Source organism: Ischnura elegans, chromosome 4 (genome assembly GCF_921293095.1).
Source record: "Ischnura elegans chromosome 4, ioIscEleg1.1, whole genome shotgun sequence".
Lineage (NCBI taxonomy): Eukaryota > Metazoa > Arthropoda > Insecta > Odonata > Coenagrionidae > Ischnura > Ischnura elegans.
The window spans coordinates 7,011,087-7,034,222 of NC_060249.1; the positions used below are offsets into that span (position 1 = coordinate 7,011,087).

General features: G+C 38.5%; 1 protein-coding gene across 1 annotated transcript in view; it reads right to left on the minus strand.

The window, feature by feature from the left end:
• LOC124157122 overlaps positions 1 to 13,484 on the minus strand; it is a 35,459-nt gene extending 21,975 nt beyond the window's left edge. Inside the window, exons 1-2 of the mRNA XM_046531627.1 lie at positions 13,420 to 13,484; positions 12,874 to 12,959 (exon numbers count right to left, since the gene is read on the minus strand). Coding sequence (XP_046387583.1) covers positions 12,874 to 12,959; positions 13,420 to 13,484 — 151 coding nt within the window. The remainder of the gene's footprint in view (positions 1 to 12,873; positions 12,960 to 13,419) is intronic.
• Positions 13,485 to 23,136: the final 9,652 nt, after the last annotated feature.

The following is a 23,136-nucleotide window of genomic DNA, read 5'->3' on the forward strand; positions in this document are numbered from 1 at the left end:
AAAAAGAAAGAACCGAAATGAAATACTGTTGAGGGAAGAAGAAACGGATGGATTGGTCACACCCTCAGACAAAGGATTCGAGAAGAAAAACAGAGGGAAAAGACCCATAAGGGAAATATGCATGGTAGGTACAATTAAAAGAGAAGGTACAAAGGTAGAGACGCAAGGAAGTAAGCCAACTAGCAATCGATAGGGTGGCATGAAGGGCTGCAATGTACCAATCATAGGTTTGAACAACCAATCATGATGATTATAATTTGTCCATTTTCATTTTTATGTATAATATATCGCAGCAATTTGGCACAATTGCTACTTGTGAAGATTGTTTTCACTAAATAAGGATAAAAGATATCATCATGCCATAAAACGAAAACTCTTTCCTGAGGTACTTCTTTCTAAGAACGAGGGATTATAGTTACCAATGGCACGACAAAACAAGGCGTATAAACCTAATTACATACAAAACTTTTACTCGGTATGCAGCATTAAACCTTTCGTGAAAGTGTAACGTAATTTTGTAATGTTTCTAAAATAATCTGGTACTTGAATTACGAACTCACTGAATGCATTTCAAATTTCCATTAATTGTGGGAAATCAATTTAAAATCAATTGTGAAGCTAGTTTCATCTCCTCAGTATAGGACAAAATATCTAAATATAATACTATTTCAACTACTATGCTTCTGAAATAAATGAAAAAGGTTTGCTTTGACACACAAAAACTGATTTCCGTCGATGAATGGGATACTGATTCCAATCAAAAAATAAAAAGAATAGGCCGCGCAAAATCAATGCCCTTGCCATAAAATCCAATTACGGTGAAGCCAAATTATTCAGGAACTCAAGCAATTTATATTAATGCATCCAGAGACACCCAAAGTCCGTTATTTTCACCGCGATCTATAGCTTTTGATGTTACTTTAAATATAAATGGGAACTAGACGAAATTTCCGCAATGAATTCTCTGCTTACTAGAAACTCGGAATTATCACATGCACATAATGAGGTACTTTTTCGAGTGGAGTAATTTTTTTGCAAACAGTTATTCCTGCGAAGGCCCTTTAATATAATAGAAATGACAGGAATTAATGAAAACCGTTGAACGACCTTTTAATCGAGTTCCATCAATGAAAAGACTAATAAAATTCTACCGATATGCATCAATATAGTGGTATGAGAAAGCAAAGAAACTAGTTATTTGAACTTGAAGTAAAAATCGATTAGCTTAAATCGTTTACCAAATAATATCGAGCAGAAAAAATTAAAGCCAATCATTTTTCCGGGTGATTTAACCAGAGGAAAGAGTGCAGAATGAGAAAATTTCGACAAAAAATTGAAATTTTTGACTGAAACATAGTTATAAGAAAGTTCTTGTGTGGTACACCGATTTTTGGTAGGGTAAATTGGGGAGAGACGCCACTAACGGGATAGACTACGCACCCCCCCTTACTTTCGGCGTTTCCTGACAGATTGCGGGCAGATGCCCTGTGGAGAGATGGAAAAGATTCCATGGAATAAGTGAGGACGTCCCGTTTGTTTTTCATTAGTTGTACAGATTTTAAAGCGCAAATACTGAGATAAGTCTGGTATTTTATTTTAATATATTAAAAGATTATATAATTTAAGTGATGCGGTGTGTAACCCGCAAATAACGGAATAGACGCTGTAACGTAGGTAATGTTTTACAAAAATAATTCTTCCAAATAAGGGAAGAATTACATGCGTCTACATTTTTGTGTGTACGTCAGAAACAAGACTAGTCACCTTATTTACAACGTATTGAAAAAGCAAAATATGATAAAATATAACCATTGAACAAAATGTACGGTATCTCTCTATGATTTACCCTAACAAAAAACCTGCGACATCCTAAGGAAACCATATCATAATGAAATAGTTTGTGTGGGTCTTTTATTAAAAATCTGTGGACCTTAAATATTTGTTAGAAATATTTTTACTGGACATAATTCTCATGAAAATTGCCATTAACTCTGAACTTGACCTTAGACTTGATAATTTTTAAGAAAAAAATGAGTAAGTTTGCGCGTATTGAAAATGAGACACTGAGGGTAAAAATTGTTTTTAATTGTCTACTTCAGCGCATTTGCACAATGAAAATTGCATGATACCAACGCCTTAATGCGGGGAAATAATTCATGCATGTTTTATTGTTGTTTAAAATTTGTAAACCACCCGAACATTTGTTTGTGATTATGTCACATTTTGGCAAAACATCTACCCTTAACATATTCTTTTATGGTAGCAAACTGTGAATTATCAGGACACTGATCCCTTGTGAATTTATTTCTTCGGGCACACGACACGAGAGGTTTGATGCGAGCAAATCGGAGGGCGGGTGTTCATTTCCTTTTCCTCCCCCGGGTCCTTTAAATATTCCTTCCGCTCCTCCAACCAACCAATGAGGGAGTCGAATTCCGTCAGCTCGAAGGGCATATTATCATCCCAACATCCTCTGTCTCATTTCGGGAGCAAGCGGAGGAGTAATCGGGGAGGATACTCCCAATAGAATGAATGAAGTTATTAAGGGGGACCGGCACTTAGTCTTTGTCGTCGCGCTAATGAATTGGTTTCCGCGGCCACGCAGATATCTCACTCGGTTTGTCACCGTGTCTGCTGACGGGGAAGTGGAGACGCACACAAGGAAAGCAGCGAACGCAGCCAGATCGAAAGCGTGAAAGAGAGGTGCTACGACGCACACCCCGCCAGTCTGAGCCTCGATTGTGCATTAAGCATATGGGGATGAGGTACTCATTCGATGTTACCTAAAAATCTCAGCAAGAACCTACATCTACATACTAACCCGCATTCCACCTCAATAGGCGTGTAGCAAGAGGTGTAAGGACGCCAGCCGTTGAGAAACGAAAAGGAAATGATCGAAATAAATTACACCTAGCATTTAATCAAGTACTTAATTGGTCGGGAGAAACACAAATTCTCATATCTATCCGTTCGGCAAAATATCTCTCTTAATTTATCGCTGTTGTCGGACCTGGAAATATAGTGGGGCTCTAATATTATGTTCTCTGTGTCGCTCTTAAAGATATCCATTCTCAATTGTTCAAGCAATCCAAGCCTAGCGCGCAGCCTCCGAGTCATTAGAGACTCCCAGTCTAATTAATTTAAAATCTGTGAACGCTTCATGTACGCCCGTAGCAGTTTTTAGCGAATGTTGAGAATTCTATGTGAAGCAGAGCTCCTCAAAAGATTCACTACGTCCAATTTTTATAGTCATAAATTTCAACTATGTCTAAATTAAAAAAGTTAAAATTATAAACGCATGTTTTACTGCTCCCTGTTTCATGTTATTTCAGTAATGTATTTATTTCCAAGTTCCCAAGAAAGAGGGATTACTTTCTTTTCATTTGGGCCGTCAAAAACTAGCGATAAACGATCACAAACTCGAAATAGAGGTGTACTACCGAGAATGGAAGGATAGACTTGATTCTACGAACTCCAGTTGGGCAGGCAAGGACTTCTCCCCGCTGATGCAAGAGCTACTGAAAGTATCAGTTGAAAGCTTTACTCCTCATCCGATATCATTGTCTCGAATAATGTGCCCAATGCAATTCATGGTAAATTCCGCAAAAAGTGTAAAGAAGTGTAAATGCCGTAAAAAGTGTAGAAAAGAGGAGTGAAAAGGAAGAGGAAAGAGGAATGAATAGATGGGGAATCGTCAAAAGGTAGAAGCGGTGAGAGAGAGAGAGAGAACTCTAAAAAAGGCGATGACGTCCCATCTGGAAATTGGATTGCCGTCTCCGCGGTACCAAAAGTGAAGGCATTTTAACTTCCATGCACTTCACCTCAAATTCGAATTCGCGTGAAGATCGCTCACGGTCTATGCTCCCACAATGCTCAAATCAATTTGCGGATTAAAAAAAGAGAGAAAAACGCTCTAGCTTGACGAAATTAATATGACACTTTATGCAATATGCATATCAAGTATCCATGCCTTCGCATTTCTCGCATAAGATTAGCAGCTTTAGTGGCCACAGTAGGCATCTCTCTTATTACCCATTTCGTGTCAAAACACCGTTCGTGTCCACTGATACTTCAGTATAAGCATTCATAGCTGGTGTGAGAAACTCTCGCATTCAGTTAACTTAGCTTTAATCACCGAGAATTGTTACCCCATTTCCGTTTCGAGTGAAAAAATCGCTACTTTAGCGAAATAATTAGTGAGTATAAAACAAGCGAATTTTATTCCATCAATAATGAAGCTTCATATTTCTGTGTCCATGTCTCTTTGTTTCAACTTGTATTGGTTTTTAATATAGGTTATAGGCATATTGTATATGCTGCGTAAGCAATTGGAAAATTCAAAGCATAGGAAAGAAAAAAGAACATATAATCCTAATAAGACGAGGACAACGGTGCTGAGGTGAATAGAGAAAGTCGGAAATCAGAGAGTAAAAATGCAGCGACCAGGCGTGAACTCAGGACCTCTACATTAGCTACTGGTCAAGTACCGTGCCAGTTATGCTGACAGAGCGCTTAGAATTATCATGATTTCGGCGAGGATTTATAAACAGAAAACTAGCTTTGCTTTGGCCCACAAAAGTAACCAATAGATGGCCCTGGGGCAGCTCAACTCTATCCAACAGAATAAAGTTACAAGGACACAACAATGAAAAGAAAGATACACACACGATAGCTGGAAACAGTCATGATCATGCGTTTCGTAGATCGCTAAGCCCAAATGAAATGAGCCAATTATGAGCGTCTACAACTGCGAAAATAATTCTACGGAATACATCGTGTTATCAATGCTTAATTTTTTTATTATTATAGAGTAATTGAGTCATTAATACTTCCGCCGGTGATAACTATGTCAATGGACATGGATCTCAGATGAGATGCATCACTAGTGAAAAAATAGAATCCCATCTGCTGAATATAAAACCTCCACAAATCCGAGCGACTAACATTTGATGCAATTTGCAGCTAACATATACGATTTACAACCCGTTGATAAGGGATAAAATAGGAGAAACCAACAGCAACACATTCTTTTCAGTTATTTACAATAAAGAATAAGAATATAGGAGTAAAGAGTGTTTTTATATCTCCAAGTTATCATGACTTTGCAAATTTAGTTACAGGTCTCTTCTAAACTAGTCGGAAATTTAAAAATATATTTTATGAAACCCCTTGCTCTCTACTCGACTGCTACATTTATAACTCGCGGATATATTCTCTGGCTGTGGTAACTATTACAGAAAAAGACAAACAGGGAATGAAGAAGAAGAAGGCGAGTAACTTCCACAAATGTGGCGAAAGACGTTTGGGGAGATCCCATCGCGCGCGTAGGCAAGGCCAAAAGCATGCGAAGAATGGATCCTGCTCGGAAATTCCTTTTGCTTCTGGTGTGTGGCGCGGTGGAACATCTGGACGGTGATCCCTCGAGGGAATTGAAAAGGCGAACTTTTCCGCGAAAAGAATAGACTAGCGACCGAGGCTTACTCTTTTAAAAAGGCTTTCTTTTTGCGGCTCCGGGCTGGGAAAGGATAGTTCCCGCCCCAATAACCTTCGTTCCGTGGAAGGAGGGAAAAGGGTGCTGCGGGCGGGAAGAATTCGCGCCTTTCGCGGTGGGGTCGTTCGCGCGCGGAATATTGGCGGCCAAGGAGACTCGAGCAGGCAAAGGAATCAGTGGGGCGCGGATATGAGGACACGGCACCATTGTTACGTCATTTCCGGAGGGTAGGGGGAAGGGAAGAGTCCCATGGAAGTCTTCCCTCGGTGGTTAGGTTTGGATTCCGTCCAAAATATTCCCTCACAGGCATCCGGCTGGATTATCTCCTTTTACACACAAATAACATCAAAATTCATTACGTTCGATTAATTTTGCAAAGCGAGTCTTTGAGAATTTTGTTCCTAATGTTATGCCTTTCAGACAACGACGATATACTTTTGGCATTACAATAGCGATATCTCTCCTTCAGGGTCTTAAAAATTGAATTCAAAGAAGCGAAAAAATCTGAAGTATTCGCGTGTAATAACTCACGCGCAGAGATTCTGAACTTGTTTTAAAATATCATGGATGAAAGTCTGCAGAAAAATCAAGAGGCCAAAAATATCGTCGGCTCAGATAGTTTGCGCACGCATTTAATGCACATCGTTGCTTTAATATATTACCCGTTAAGAAATAGGCATGATGCCCTGAAAATAACGATATCGTGAATAAAATTTTTATAATAAAAAAAACTGGGCGATTAAACAAAAATTTGTGGAATTATGAACATTAGAGCCGTGACCAACAGTCGAAATAACGAGTTCGGTTCTTTTAGTATTTATTAAGTTTAGTAAATGTTTTGGGTCTTCATTCAGCGGTCTCATCAATATGTTGTGCCCCTTTCCAAATGCTCGGTGAAATATATATATATATATATCTGAAGGGGTGAGAAGCCAAGGGGTAGAAGAGATTTTTTCTCTCAACAAAGTTATATAAAGTCAATTGTTAGAATAAATATACAAAAACCTGGTTGCCAAGGGCAACGAGTGAGCCTGTGTTCTGTGCTGACATCGAGTGGAAAATCAAATTCACTACTAAAAGTCTAATTGATCCCGTTTGTTATCTATACCTAATTTCGCTACCTAACAGTGATTAGAAAAGAAAAGAAATCACTTTTACCCCTCGGCTTCCAACGCACTCATATTTAATGTAATGACAGCGGAGGCCAAGGATACTTGAGAAGGCAAAGGAATCAGCGGGGCGCGGATATCAGGACACGGCTCCATTGTGACGTCATTTCCGGAGGAGGTTGGGGGAAAGGAGGGGTCCATAGGAAGGATCTTACGATATCTCCTCAATGGTCGCGCCTTGGCTTCCGTCCAAGATGCTCTCTCACTGACACAACACCAGATTTTCTGCGATGGCACAGACGAAATAATCACTAACATCCAAATATCCTTCATTTGTCCTCGGAAGTACTTAAGCATTGCATTTAAATATAACATAAAAGCTAAATGGATTAATAATTGAGAATAATTTTATTTTTGGCGCATTGGATCGCATTTTTTCGTCTTGAAGGCCTTGAATATTTAAATTTAAAGAAGAGCACGAATTAAAGATCTGAGCAAGCAAAAAAATGCTTCTCACTTTAAACTAGAGAAACTCTTGACTTTAAATTAGATCTATAATAGCATCGTATGCTGCCAAAAGTTCCTAGCTAACAGCTTTGAGCATCACACCAGTAAAAGTGTTTCTGGCATTTTTAAAAGTCGTTTAAGACTAGAGAAGATTCCACTACAGCCACTGAATTCATTTGATAAGCAGTTACATTTCACTCGTAAAGTTTATGATTGCCTAATCAAGTGCATATTCGTTTATTATGTTGTTTATGGAAGAATGAAGTAACAATCTTTGAAAATACGTTAATTCTATCGCAAGGATATTGGCTCAAAGAAACTTGCTCAGTTGCGAGTGGATGAAACGTAGATTTCAAGAAATTCGTAATTAATGTCGATGGAAGTGACTTCTTTGCACTCTAATACGGTTGAATTTTGTGAGAATTCTTAAAAAAAAAATATTTATTTTTTCATGTATGTAATTATAATTTTGCGTTTCGGTTCAAATTTTACTGTGCGGAAACCATTATAAATTAACAATATTTATACTGATGAGTTTTTCAAACCATTTTCCTTAATGCTAATGGTTTATATCCGTTGTTCCATCACCTCGGTAAATACATTGAATAACTTTTCTATTTCGTCCTTAAGACTCGACAAAAAACTTTTTGATTTCAAATCTCCACAGAAATGATATTCCTTTTAAAATTGAATAAGAATTATGGTTTGTGCCGTTATCTCTTTAGTGGAAACAAAGTTAGACTGAGATATATGTGCGCGGAATTAAACTGGGCTTTGTTTCTAATTAAATTATTTTTCTTTTTATGCTTAAAAAATAAATTTCACTTCCATTTTACATGCTATTTGGTTAAATGGAATAAAAATATGATCTGATTTGCATAGATAGCCCTAATTCTTTCCATATCCCTGACCACGCGTTATCGACTTCCAGATCACCAACCTATCATCCCCTTCTGTGACACTCGTTGCATTTTCGGAGGCGTTGGTGTTTCCTTTTTGGCCATCAGTCTCATCCAAGGGCGGTAGCAAATCGGACATCGCTACAGAGCAACGGCAGCATCAAGAATGCGGCCCCCAAGCGAGTCGGGAGGGAGGAAAGACAATGACTGGCCTTTGGCGCGCGCGGTTGCATTGTGTTGTATGTACGTGTGTGTGTTCCCAGCCCTGTCCCGCTCGCCGCCAGTCTGCTGCCGGCCGGAAAGGCGAGGCCTTTTGTTCCAGGGTCTCAGGGTTGCAATCACGGCGTGGCCGGCGGAATCTCCTCCAGCCTGCTAGGCTAATTCGCCGCCGCTATCATCAAGATCTCGAGTCACCTCTGCGGATTAACCAAGGGGACTGCTGCCTTCTGACATCCGACATTAAAATCCTTGGTCAATGTGGGCCAAGGATAAGCAATGACCCTCTTAACCGGAATGTGTGAGCTTCGCATGCCCGAAGCTCAGTTCGTGTTCAATACTTACTCTCTCCTAATATTAGGGTTTAATCACTGAGTTAGATCATCAATGACTCTCTTTTCTAACATCTTTTCTCGAATAGGTCATTAAGAATTCTTTTTTTTTTGTCTTCTTCCACTCGAGAGTCTCAGCATCTATTTTTGATTATTGTTGCAGTCCGTGAATTTTTTTAACAGGAAGAAAGGTGGTGTAGTAAAATTATTTGGTCCCAAACAAAAAAATGGGAAATTCCTTTATTTTTATATTTGGGGATGGTTTTACTCTTAAATACGGTATTTTCCATAAAGTGAATATCTATCAAGACAATATCTTCATAAAATGAAATAAATAATATTTTATTACATCGTTGTGTGCTTATTTCTGGTTCTGAAAGCTTTATAAATAAAAGCAACAGTTTTACCAATACTATAAAAGTTGGAAAATGAGAGTTTACCTGACGTTAAAAAAAATAGGGGATAGCATTAGCATTAGCCCGATCTAAAATATAATTTTTTTCAATTACGCTAGAGGTAGAATTTAAAATATCTTTAACCATGCCCATTATTAACCATCCATATGGACTTAGTTAAATTGAGGTTCCGATTGGCTACGTGGAAAATTTCTCAGGACAGAAATATGCGAATGCCCATTAAAGCTGAAAAAATAATTATGCCCTAAATTGGTTTAAAAACTGTCGAAGGCAGTCAAGTACGGCGAGGAGACCAGAATTCAACCAACCAAGAGATAGGCTTGGTGGCCTTTCGGAATCAGCACCTAATCTTCTCCCTTTATATGATCGTCTATTCAATCAAAAGCTTTATGTTGGTGATTTTATTTTATGTAACTCTTATTGACAGCCAGATTTTCTGCGGTTATCCGTCGTGAAAACTATATAGTGTCAGAGGTTAAAGTCATATTGGCACAAAAAATTACCTATAACTTATAATGAACCCGAAAAATTCTTTCAATCAGAGCATGAATCGCGCATCAATAATGAAATTAATTTGATGATATACTACGAGTTATTGCGATAGTTTGCATATGATTCTCTAAGGAAAAGACTGTCTTCATTGCTTCTCGAGAATTGCAAGAGAATTTTGAACTTCTCTCAATTAATTTCTTTCCCAGCTAAAATAACACCATTTTAAGTGGTTATGAATCAGAGTTTCCAACTCCTCCGTCGTATTATGTATGTATGAAAATTATGAAGACTGGAATATCCGAGTGTCAATTAAACATGGAAAAGTAAGTATGCATGTCTGAAACTGGTTGTTCAATTGTCTGAGGCAGTTGAGTACGTCAACTTAAGTAAAGTCATGTACTTCATTCGCCAAGCTAAGTAAAGCTGCTATGAACAAGGCGTTAGAGAGAGGTCAAGTTAAAATAAAAAAAGTAATAAATCAGCACGGTGCAATGAATGAATGAGTGAATGAATCTCCCCCAATGACTCGTCAGCTGCCGGGAAGGAGGTCTTTGTTCGCGGGTATTGGGGTCGTAATCACAGCGCTGCTGCGTGGCGCCCCCCGAGGGATTCGCCCGCACCGCAATGTCCCCGCGAGGGACGGCCCATTTACCCTCGGTCCAGCGATCAGCCTCATTGCCTCCACTCATGTGCAGCGGCTGCAAGGGGTTCAAACCCTGCCGCCGGCCGCGCCGCCATGCGAAAGGACGGGGAGAAAGGGAACCAATCTGTAGCATCGGAGGAAATAGAGCTCGCAGAGGAAGTCGATGTAGAAAGAGAAAAAAAGGAAAGGTTAAAAAAAAAGTAAACTCCATTTGGCCGAGAGAGAGGGAGAAAATAACCGTCGATTATTTTTATTTATTTTCGATTGAGAATCAAGCGAGCGAGAGATTAGAACAATCCCCGAAGGTCGGATGAGGGTCGCAAAGGGGTGGAGGGAGGGGAGAACCTTGATTAGCTGCCCTTTTGTTTACTTTTTACGCCTGCGGAACCGCTCAGGGTATTTGAAAGGATATTTCGGGGTGTGAAGTTGGAATTGAGGTCAGCGTGGCATGGAAAAGAAAAAAAGGTTCTGTAATTAAAACCGTGAAGGGAAATTGAGGAAAAAATTATTATTTTTTAAATCTCTTTATATCTGACAAAATTCTCTCTCATCATGAATAAACTTACTGCCTTCTTACTACGTTAGTATTATTGCAAAGAATGGTGGCTTCGCCTGGGCGTACCGGGAAAGCGATAAAAGGTAATATTAGCCCTCCGCAAATTTCACCCGTCTAAATACATTAATGGGATAGGGAAATGCGTGTAATTCTTCCGGAGACCGACCACCGCCCGTTTGGCGGCTAGGAATGGCGGCGATTGCCGGGGGCTCAAGAAAATAATTTGGGAAAATTTCGGAACGAAATAATTCATTAAATATTACGAAACCTAATTAAAAATGAAAACCTGGACGTACCGAAGGTACGTTTGTAGGCATGCTTTTTTGAGCTGAATAGCCTAATTTTGAAGCGCCAGCTCTCAAATCGATATTTATTTATCGTCCTATCTCGACAATGTTATTTCGATAATGCTAATAACTCGGAATCTATTCGACATACGAATTTTCCGAGATAGCCAAAAAATCAGGTAAAAAATTAGATAAATTGTATTAGGCGGCGACGGTCCTACTACTTTTGCAAGTGGGTCAAAAAAAATTCCAAAATTGGTCCATAAGAAAAGCATTGTCGATTTTCAAAAATTATTTCGACAGTGATCGAAAGAGTTCGACGAAAAACAAAGGTACCAAAAAATAGACAAAAAAATCTAGTTTACGTCAATGGGAGACGATTACCCTGACACGCCAAGTTTAGTCGTAATTAAGGAAAGAGTTTTAGTCCCATAAGGCTGCCATGTTAATTCAACTCGATATATATCGAAAAGTATCGCACTTTTCGGGATTTTGAGATTTTTCCTCCCGATGAATTTTTTTTTACTTTTACCACCAAAATTTTCATCTCGATCGGCCCGGTAGTTTGGGCTGTGAATTTGTATCAATGAATAAGTCATCAATCGATCTACTATTTAGTGACGGCATATGGCTCCGAAAACATTGCTGCTGTTCAGAAATTAATTGCCAGCAAGGGCTCACGTTGAGCTACCGCTTAATTTCCTGCCTCTAGTTATTTATTACTTCAGTAAGTATTAATAATCATCACTCTTCTTCCATTTATCCAGCAGAGTTTTTTACTTTTCTGTTTCTGCTCCTCTATCCACTGATTCAAGATTCCCTCAAACACGTTTTTCTCCGTACCTTCGGATATTATAATTGAATGAGTGACCACAAAAGCTTCCTAATTTTATTCTTATTTTAAAGTCTCTTTGATTATGTCCATGGATGCATGACAAGACTTCTGTTCGGAAAACTCCATACCACTATTTCAGCTGTATTTTCTCAAATTTACCGCGGTATTCTTTTGCTTTGAGGGTAGGTTCATGGAAATTAAAATACTTCCTTGGTATGCATACAAAATACATCTGGGCTCTGATAGATTAGATATTTGATTGATTAATCGGCCATAATATTTGACTGGCAGGAATTCAATGCATGAAACTCAACGGTATATATTATTGAATAATGTAACCATAAGGCTATTGAAGAACAGTGTCGACCAAGTCAACTGAGAATATATATCCTACCATTAAACTGTATGAGTTATCGTAGACTCAGAAACGTAATAAGGAACTCAGATAATGAAAGCTGGATATTGGCCGATAATGGTGAAATTTCTGCGAGAAACTCAGGAAGATATATTAGCGACCACGGATTTCACAGATGTTAACTATCACCGTTACAGTTTCTTGTGGTTCAATACTCTTCCTTTATGTACTTGTGAGAATGAAGGGTAAAATTTTCACACTATCCACTTATAAAACTTAAAATATGGGTAAAATTGCCGAAGAGATAAGCAAGAAGTAATAAGTAGCGATAAATAGTAATTATTTCGTTCCTTTATAGCAATAAATATTCTGCTTGGATAATAAAAATTCTAAACCTAAACCTAGAATTCAAATAATAATCTTTTTCTAATTTTAAAGCCTGTGCCAAGAATCATTGAGAATGGATCATCAGTAGCACCTAGATAATTTCATACTCTCCTGCCTTTATTTCAATTCAGGTATCAATTGGCTCCTAACCACTATGTGAGACTTATTCATAAAGCTGTTATTCATAATTGTATTATATGGGAATCAGAATAACTGGCGATAGGAGATAAAAGGAAATAAATAATCAGCAGAATAGCCCAGGCGAAGTGAGCATTCCACAAAAAGAAAGACCTACTCGCAGTGGGGAATTCAAACGTATAAGTAAGAAAATAATTTATCAGAACTTACATTTGGAGGATGCTTCCCAACGGAAGTGATGCGTGGACAATGACAGCAGCGCAGATATCGTGGGTCGAGGCTTTCGACACGTGGTGCTACAGAGGAATGATGAGAATCAAATGGATCAACTGAGGAAGTAAAGAAGAAATCCTGAGAAGAGAAGGAGAGAAGAGAAGCCTCATGAAAACATTGACAAGAAGACGGAACTACCTTATAGGCCATATCTTGAGCTCTTTTGTATGATATGACCACAAATTGTACTTAATGGTCAAGGTCCAAGAAAAATAAATCTTATTATTATTTTATATCATAGGACAAGATGGCCTGATAAAGATAACAGTCGAGGGACAAGTGGGTGGCAAGAACGGAAAAGGAAGACCTCGAACAAAATATATGAACAGTGTACAGAAAAATGTAAAAGGGAAAAAACGTGTAAAATAGGTGTAAAAAGATTAGCTGATCGCAGAATTGGGTGGAGATCTGCGTCAAACCAATCTTAGTATCGCTGACATGTGATGATGATTCATAAAAAATGTCAATGGATATTACACTCACTCAGGAATTGAATCCAAAGGTTTGTTGGGATAGGTGAGGGTAGAGCTCACCCCAGACCCAGGCATGTTAATTTCCTAAACATTTATTATGGCGAGTAGTGAATGAATATTCGATCGATTCTTTTGGGGATTTTGCCGTGTCGATTTATTTTTAAGAGAATACTGTGCGGTCATTAAATAACCGCGGACACCTCCAAATCAATGGATGTCGATGTTAATATAAAAGGGGAAAATACTTCTTTTTTGGCACATTAAAAGGTCTATAACCACTTTCTAAAGTATGTTAAAAAATACAATAATTCAAATATAGTACCTACTGTACGTAAAAAAGGGCAAGAAATAGGTAAATATTCCATTTATGGTCGCGCGATTTTTATCGTTCAATTTTATCGTTCATTTTTATTTAAACGAGAATCTTGACACTAGTATTTATTGGTTCTATTATTATTGGTTATTCTATTGCGAAATACCTGAGAAATTAAAAGTAAGTAGCCACTATTGAGGTGTTTCACACCAAATCGGGCCTAGGAAAAAAACGGCGGCGATTTTGGCCGAATTTTTTCTAAAAAATTCCATGGATAATCATTTCACAATAAAGGTTTTTAACCCCCAAATGGAGTGATTTGTGCTGACTAAGGCAATAAAGGTTTGCAGTGCGAGTTGCGAATGAGTTCATAAAATCTCTTTTGTATTTTAATTAGATATATGGTAGTATTAAATATAATATCAAAGGCAAATTATTGCGCAAACTACGTTATTTTTGGGGTTAAAAATTTATTTGTTGAGCTTCCACCCATGGAGATTCTAAAGACCGATTTTCAAAGAAATCGCTGTCATTAGGCGTTTTCGCCATCCGAAATAAGCGCGGGGTGCTCCCATTAAGACACATTTGCCCCCTACGTAAGTATGTAAGCTGCACTACTGAAGCTGTAGTTATTAGGGTCAAAATTCAGTCAGGCCATGGCAGATGTGAGATATCGATTATTCTGAAATACATTAAACCCGTTCAATAAACAGTCACATCATTGCTTTCTCTGCTTTTGACCGGAACGCCGCGACGATTTTAAGTAATTAAGTTCCAAACATCATGAAATATCCATCTGTATCACTGAGTCTCTAAACCTTCGCATGGCGGAGTCGGGACGCGAAGCGCAATTGAAATATTGCGTTGGATTTTTTCCGCTGCCAACCTTTTCCTAAGATGTTTGTTTTTTATTCTTAAGCTATCTCTACTAAATATTCTCAGTAAAAATTGCAGAACTGTTATTTCTCAAACTAAAGATAATGTCTACTTTATGTCAGGTTTTGCCATAAAAATGGAGCCGCCATTTTGCAACATTATACCGCATCGATATCAACCAAAATATTTAAAAATAATAGAAAACGTAGATTAAGTACCATATTATTGGAATACAATGTTTTTTACTTCAAAAACTCTACCATTAGCTTAAATTCTAAGTTTTTCGAAAACAAATGAGGTCGGGCGTGCTTTTTAAAATTTGGTTGTGTTTGGTCATCTGTATCGTAGCAACGGATGAGATCTGTAAAAAATGAGTTGTTATATGTGTCAAGTTTCAAGTCTCTACCTCAATAAAACGCTATTTTGGACTTTTGTCCGGCTTTTTCCAATTTCAGACCACTGTGCACCGGTTTAAATAGGTGAGGGTAGAGGCCTTCACCACAGACGTTTGGATGTCACGCGATCAGGGGTCTAATCACTGTCAGTTCCTTTCCCAAGATCAACTCGTACATCGATATTTTTTTCAACAATATAAATGCGGGAATTGAAGCCGGGAGTCTTCGATCACTATCCAATAACATTCTCCGTTGTCGCATAGTAAACAGGTGGATTTCAACAGGACCTCATTAATATCAACCATGGCGTTAAAGGACATAAGAACATGAAACCGCTTTCAAATCAAAACATTTCTGCGAGAAGAGGAAAAAAAACAAAAATTGGAACGGAATAAAAAGACTGATAAAAATTCGCTGCGTTCAAAAATTTACCATAAATTCACCGCAAACGTCGAGTGACATTCTTTTCGTTTCTATTCTAATCGCTTTACTTTTTTTTATTCTGCTTCGACCCTTTGATACGAAATCGCCGCGAAATAAAACGTGCGATTGTGACATAAATTCTCGCCACCGCCGACTCCACTTTCCCTGTGACAGCGGCAGCCCGCATTACTTCCACCCCCACACCCCTTCGTAGGGGTGGTGGGGGGCAGGGCAACTCCATCCCCACCCCCCGACCCCGTAAGCGACTCTCTACTCTGTGGACCGAGAGAGCACGCGAAATAATTATTCGGTGTGATATATGATTCCCCGCCGCGCAAAAAAAGTAAATGGAGCGAATAAAACATATAAATGATGGAAAAAGGAAAGCGTGGCATTCCACCCCCCCCCCCTCAGTTCGCCCTCTTATCGCCTCTATTAGCAGGTCCCTTTCTGCCCCATCCTCTGCGGAATATCTTCCCCCCATCCGTCGTGGCCCTTAATAGCTCCCAGATAACTCATGTCAACCCAACAGAGGCCTAAACATAAAAGCCCCGCTATTCTGGCGCTGATCCGACGATAGAAAATGTTGTAGAGGGAAAAGAAAGATACAAGGGGACATTATTCACTTTGAGGACTACGCAGTGGCTTAACCTCGATAATATCTTGAAAGCTCAACCTTGAAAATCATCTTAAAAGACTGAATCCGAAGATAAAAGGCATTTACTATGCCTGTAGCCATATCTACACGATGAAATTACCAGTGCAAGTACTGACAATTTCTCGGATAAATGCATAGATGCATCAAATTAAAACAGGTCCTTTTTTTGGTCATGCATTCGTGAATTTTCGCAATTTTGTGTGTTCACACGACGCAATTTTTATGTTGTATAGTTCTACGCATGTACCCGCGGGGTATATCCGTCGTGTTAACACACGTTCAGGTGCGACCGCCGAATGAAGTCTCAAGGAGCATGATCACATTTGACGACTATTGCCAAAAAAAAATCATCGCGATCGTTGGATCAAGTGATAAATTTAACGACACCGAAAGTCACTGACAAATATAAACAAAAAACACAAAACATTCTTCATTGAGAGTCATAATGGAATGAACTAGAATTTAGTTCAAACTTAGTCATTTACACGGAGGGTTTTATTATGAGAGAGACATCAGTTTTAAGAGCCTCAAAGAACAGAAGCGAATTGATCTCACTACATAAGTAAAAATATTTTATCGAACTGACTGAAGAAAAAAAACTTATTTTTGATAAATTTTCGAACAAAATTGCTGATTAACAAGGTGCATATAGTAAGCACTTAATAAGATTACTAGCTGACCCGGCGAACATCGTACCGCCTAAAAAACAATGAACAATTTAGTTACACCATTTATAAATCAAGAGTGGCTGTACCGTTTTTAATCATATTTTACTTATAATAAAATAAGTAAACAAATTCAATACATTTACGTAAATAAGCATCAAAATTGCTTGTCAGTATGGCATTTTCTTTATTGAATCTCCATAGGGTGGATCGGAGAGCGTTTACACGGATTTTTTTAAACGAATTTTCTATAATTTTGACGTTTTAACTTATGAAATGTCGGACATTGTGGTTTTATAAAGCAGTTAATAAAGTTGAAATTATATGCATTCAGTTGTTGGCTATTTGTGTTGTCAACCGTAAAAAATGTTTTTAGGTCTAAATCTGTTGCGTAAAGGCCCGCTCACGAAGCAAGTTAACGCAACGCTTGACTTATGCGTAAAATCGTGTAAGAAAAGCCCCTAGGCAGCAGCATTCGTATGAAATGACTTTAGGCGCGCCTATTTATGTATCTCTGCTTGTAAAAAATGCGTAAACGCACCACAGTGTGCCCTGCACGTTCGGGTGTAATCTCTTTAGTCAAGCACCTTCTGATATACAACAGCTTTTGTTATGTTATCAGGCGCAAGAAAAAGCGGATTAAGCAAAATAAATATAGGAAAGCGAAGCAGTGACGCAGCGAGGGGGTTTTGGGAGATAAACCCACCCCCCACAGCTCAGATAGTTTTTCTATAAATCTATTTAATTTGATTAATTTGGTAACCTATATTAGGGGGACGGATGACACACAAACAAAAATATCTAACATATTCAAACAGCCCAAAAAATCACCATTTTTGAAACATTTATCTTAAAAAAATCTCTGTGGGAGGGCTCCCGCACCTCTCGCATACCTTGGTGGATTTTCTGTACCCTTCAGACCCGCCAGTATTAGCTGCGCCTAAAACCCCCCCTAGACTTAATTCCTAGCTGCGCCACTAAAGCGAAGAACAGCGGATGGTTTACCAACTCGTGAACGTAACACGTATTATAATTAATTAACCATAGTAAAATCATGGGTTTTCATTAGTATGAGCACAAATACCATAAAAAATGAAAGACTGACCAAGTGATTTGTTTTTCGTATTCACGAATGCGACATGAAGTTGAAATTGAGTTCTTTTAAGCTGAAAAGGACATATAAGCCGTGGAATCATGGAATCATATGATCATAATCATGGAATCCTCGAAATGAGAACTTCCTCACCTTTGAATTTTCGTTTGAGAATAGTCCCGTGATTCACATTCATTAATAGCTTCTTTTCATCACAAAACACGTTCCGTTGCATAGTTTTGGTTGGTTTAGGTTTCGAAGCATCTTGAACACCGAGCCAACCATTCGCTGTAAATTGTGCCGTGAAGAGCCAGGCACATCAAAGTACTTTAAAAATTCATATGGATAGTTGGTGACTGCGTCTTCGTTTGTTACAATGTCAATAGGTTTGAATGAACGTAGTGTACCAACTATTTTATCCTGATTTACCTATGTTTATGTTTAATTAAAACTTTTGGGCTATGTCGCCGCGTTGAAATTGAGTTCTTTTAAGCTGAAAAGGACATATAAGCCGTGGAATCATGGAATCATATGATCATAATCATGGAATCCTCGAAATGAGAACGTCCTCACCTTTGAATTTTCGTTTGAGAATAGTCCCGTGATTCACATTCATTAACTTCAACAGAGACACTGGCCTTAAAATCAGCCGTACTTGGCAACCCGTAATCGGCAAAAATAATCGACAACCTACTCCTCCAACCTCTCACTCCCCTCCCCCCCCCACCACCTGACACGTATCCCTATATATACCAATTTTAAATCCCACCTCTTCAGATTCCCTTGAGAAAGCGACCAGCATCGGTTGGGAAACGTTGGGGCCACCCAAAATAAAAAATACGCGGCGACATAGCCCAAAAGTTTTAATTAAACATGTCGAGCACCCGCGAAAGTTTAAACGAAGAATTACTGATTTACCTAGTTTGAGTCATCTTCGTTAAAGATCGCCAAAATCGCTCGCTCAATCAACCATTTGTGATTTTTGCGGCGATCAATTATATTGGGGAACACTTTTTGTTGAGCTAATCTTCCGATGAAAGGAATTTGCAAAAATTCCGAGGACATGAAATTATACTACTTCAATAGTCGACAGGAACACGGACATTACCGAAAGCCAACAATTGCTTGGAGATTTGATTACAAACACGGTAATGAAATATCTTCTCGAGGTTGCCTTAAATTAGCTCGAATTAAATTTTTTAAATATGATTTCAATATTTGTAAAATGTTTGACTTCTAAATTCTACATTGTTATGAAGCTCAGTCTTTAAATAGCCTCTAGTAATACCCCTATGACCAAGATAAAGTTTTTCGTTGACTTTCACTATTTTTTAATGTTAACTTGTAATTCGGGGCAGAGGCGAATCCAAAAAACTAAATATCATTAAAATCGGTACGGCCGTCCTCGAGTTGAAAATGTTCTAACTAACACGATTTTCGACTTTGTTTTATTTATATAGATTTGAAAAAACAGCCTCGAGTTTACTGTGGGCCAAAAAGAAAGAAAATAATTCTGTTTTCATTTCATCTTCGCTTACATGCATCCCATTTAATTTCCATTTTACGAGCTTCCTTTAATCAAATTGAGGAACGAAATTTATCAGTGCTTCGTTAAAAAAAGTTCTGAAACCCCAATCTTGCTCATTACCCCTCAAAATGTTTGACGGAATCTGTATACTATAAAGTTTATCATAAAATACTTCTATATGCAATTGTTCATTTCTTTACAACCTTTAAAAAAAATTAACCAGGTTACTCCATTCAGCTGTAATGATTATTACGATTACAGGATTCTATTATACACGGCGCGGCTTTGCGAGTTAATCAAAAGAGATGAAGCTGCATTTTTTATTATCACGCTTTGGTAAACCAACGTGTCAAAATAAATTGGGATTTAAAAATAAAATACTTCATCCGCAGTACTATAAATTCCAGCTGTGTTTCCAAAAAACGGCATTGATGCTAGCACAAAGTGCGGAAAACCACACTTCATAGTGAATTTGACAATCTTCATAATGGGTTCATATAAATAAAATCAGGCGAGGTAAAACACCATTCCTCAAATGATATACCTAATGCTATGGTTTGCTTAAAACATTACTTCCGTCGAGATGACATGAAAACATACAGATGCAAGTTCTCTCATTAACAACGCAGTAAATATCCACAGCGAATAGAATATTTATGAAAACTACCCAGTCGTGGGATTTTGCTCAGATTAGTTCGAGGCACTTTTAGGCACTACCAAACACAATTCCAATTGATTAAATGAAACTAACCAGATTTGTACGTAATGTAAATGAGTCATGTTATGATGTGCAAATCATAGGATAAAGGAGTATCCAGAATTTAATCAATGGAATCGGGATTATTTAATCGGGACCGTTCATGAAAAACTTTGGAAGCAATTTGAATGAAAAAATTTGGAAGCAACTGATGAATACTTCTTGAGGCCATTTAGATAAAATTTAACTCTTTTTCAATAAGAGACGGCTGATTTTGTTGTTGCCGTTTGTAATACCGGAGCCGGCCTCGGTGGCGGCGGGGTAACGTTCCCGCCTGCCAAACAAGAGGTCGCGGGTTCGAGTCCCGCCTGGGTAGGTTTCCCCGGTCCAGGGCATGGTCGTTTGTGTACGTTTACTTGTTACATTTGTTGAACACCCCGGTGTAAAATGGCCAATAAGAGCTGTATCCGGTGGTTTGAGAATAAAAAAAAATAAAAAAAAAAAAATACCATTATGGCGAAATGAATGGTGTACCATCTCTACAGCTTCGGCAATTATCCGAGAGAGCTCGCAGAGAGCGACTATTATGACTCTTTTCATACCACACACGAAGTGAAGGGTAGATGTTTGAAGGAAGCAGAAAATGAGAAAGAACTGGCCTATTAAGAGTGGCCTCATTGGTTGAGTTTACAATGTTCCTCTTCGATGCTCACGGGTCCTGCCGCTGCTGTTGACAGTTGCCAACGGAGACTGTTGACCCACCGCTCCAGACGGCGAAGAATCACTCCAAGAGCTTATGCCACCAAGTTTATCCGGACCTGCCAAGGCCTCGCTGATCCCTGACTCTCTTAAAGAGGATATTCTCGCTTGGAGCGGAAAAGCAAAGATTTTAGAGGGCCCATCACCACCGCTCGGACGGTCGCTTGCAGTCCGCTTTGTGATGCAATGCTGATTTAAAAGTTTATATGTTTCACGGCGCATAGAGTACATCCCTATCCTGCGTAAAATTTTGTCTCTGATCTAATAATGTCAAATCTGATAAATTGTGTTTTAATATATAAAAACATGATATTGGTAAATGACGGTGCAAATCTTTCCTAAGAATACCTGATAGAGCGGTTAATTGAAAATTTTTACCAAGAAAAGCAATAAAGCTATCCACAAAACTTTTTCAGTTACTGTTACATCAATATACGGTTCAAATACATGCATGAAGTGCAAATATTATTGTTCATAGAAATGCTGCAGTCAAAATGGAATCAATATTTTCGTACACCGAAATTACACATATTACAGCCAAATTATCTCATTAAAAACAAATTGAGCTCCAACTTCGTTTCGTAATGGCGGCGATCACATGGGTTTCCGCTACGGCCGCAAGAGGGCAATGCATGCCTCACCATCTAGCGCCACTCTTCTTTTCCATGTGAGTGCATGTAAGTCAGAGTGCCTTTATCAATTCCGTTCTGACATATGTGCTAAAAGCACATACAAGCATCACTCACGACGCCATCACCTCACTTGCATTAGTGAGTCATGCTTTCCTTTGGCCAGAGATTTATATAACCCGCTCAAATATTTTCTTAATTTTCTATAAAAAGTAATCATTTCAAGTTTAGAGTGTGACCTACATTAATTAAAAACATTTCGAAAATTTCACAAACGGACACTGCATATAAAATCGGAATCAAGGAACAGCTACACCGTGACTAACTCCGAAATGAGTAAAAATAGCATCTGCAATTCAAAATAGATATATTGAATTAGCGCATTCGAGGCCCATTCCCGCTTTATCTACTTCGCATTTTACAAGCCACACCATTGCAATAGTAGCTAAATTTTCTAGTGTTCCTAGTAATTAGTACCTGCTTGTTCTAATCATTTATGGATTTGTATCTCTACGTTTTACAATGAATTCAAGTGATATTATCTACACATTTCTTTCATGGCCTATACACAATGCCGACCCCGAGGCAAAAATTGCAGGAATTTGTTCATAAGCAGTCCCAGAAAATTGGCGAGCACATTTCACAAATTTTACTCCAGCTCCAAGCAATGGTTCCGAATTGTTATTTAATTTAACGAACACATTCCAAGTCTTCCGTGCAGAGTTTTTTCATGCGGGCATTAGCAGGCGAGTTGCCGAAGGGACGCATTGGCCAGTATGGAGCACGGAGTGAAAGGGGGGAGGATATTTCGTTCGCAGAGGAGGTGGAAGCTTTTAGCACACAGGCTTTCATTTTGAGGGATTTTCTCATGTTTTATATTAAATTAACAAGCGTGGGAGAAAGGCTCGAATATATTTAGTGGATAAACCAGCGATGAAAATCAAATGGAAGTGAAACATAAGTAAGGTTTATTTATTTATTTTTTAAATGCCCAATACTCCTCCGAAAAGGGTAGGGTGAGGGCTCTAGCTCCACATTTACTAAACAAATAACAATTGACCATCACGAACGTCCATATTGTTTAGTACCTATGCTTTTATCACTGCGCGAAACTACAGGGACTACATTAACTGAGGAGTTTCTTTTCAAATCGGGACGAGACTATACTCCCGGAAAAAGTAAAATCCTCCGCAGGAAGTAAGGTTTAAACCCAAATGAAAGAGTGAATGAAGAAATATGTAATATTTTTGATTCTAAAGTGAGATGAAGGCATGGAAAACATAAACCCATCCTGCATTTCTATTTAGGGTAACCGGCTTTGGTATATCACCACAAGAGTTGGGTGTCCCATCGGTGTGGACGTGGAGAGTGATAGTTGGATTGGTTTCATGAAGTGTGACAGATTAAAAATAATGTGTCGGTAGCAAAAATGTCGGCCGCTTCTCAATTGTACAGTCTTTTAGAAATGTGTGGATACCTGAGAAATATCGGCGGCATAAGCTCGAATAAAGAGAGGAGTTACCGTGGGAATCCGTTTGTTTTTTGCCATTGAATACCGTTTTGTTCTTCAGATCAAATGAGCGGGGATGCAATCAAATAGAGTGATCATACGTTTAGCTGTTGAGTGCGGAATTCACTATTCTCTTTTTACTCAAGATTGAAATTGTTACACCTCATCTCAGCGATGACAG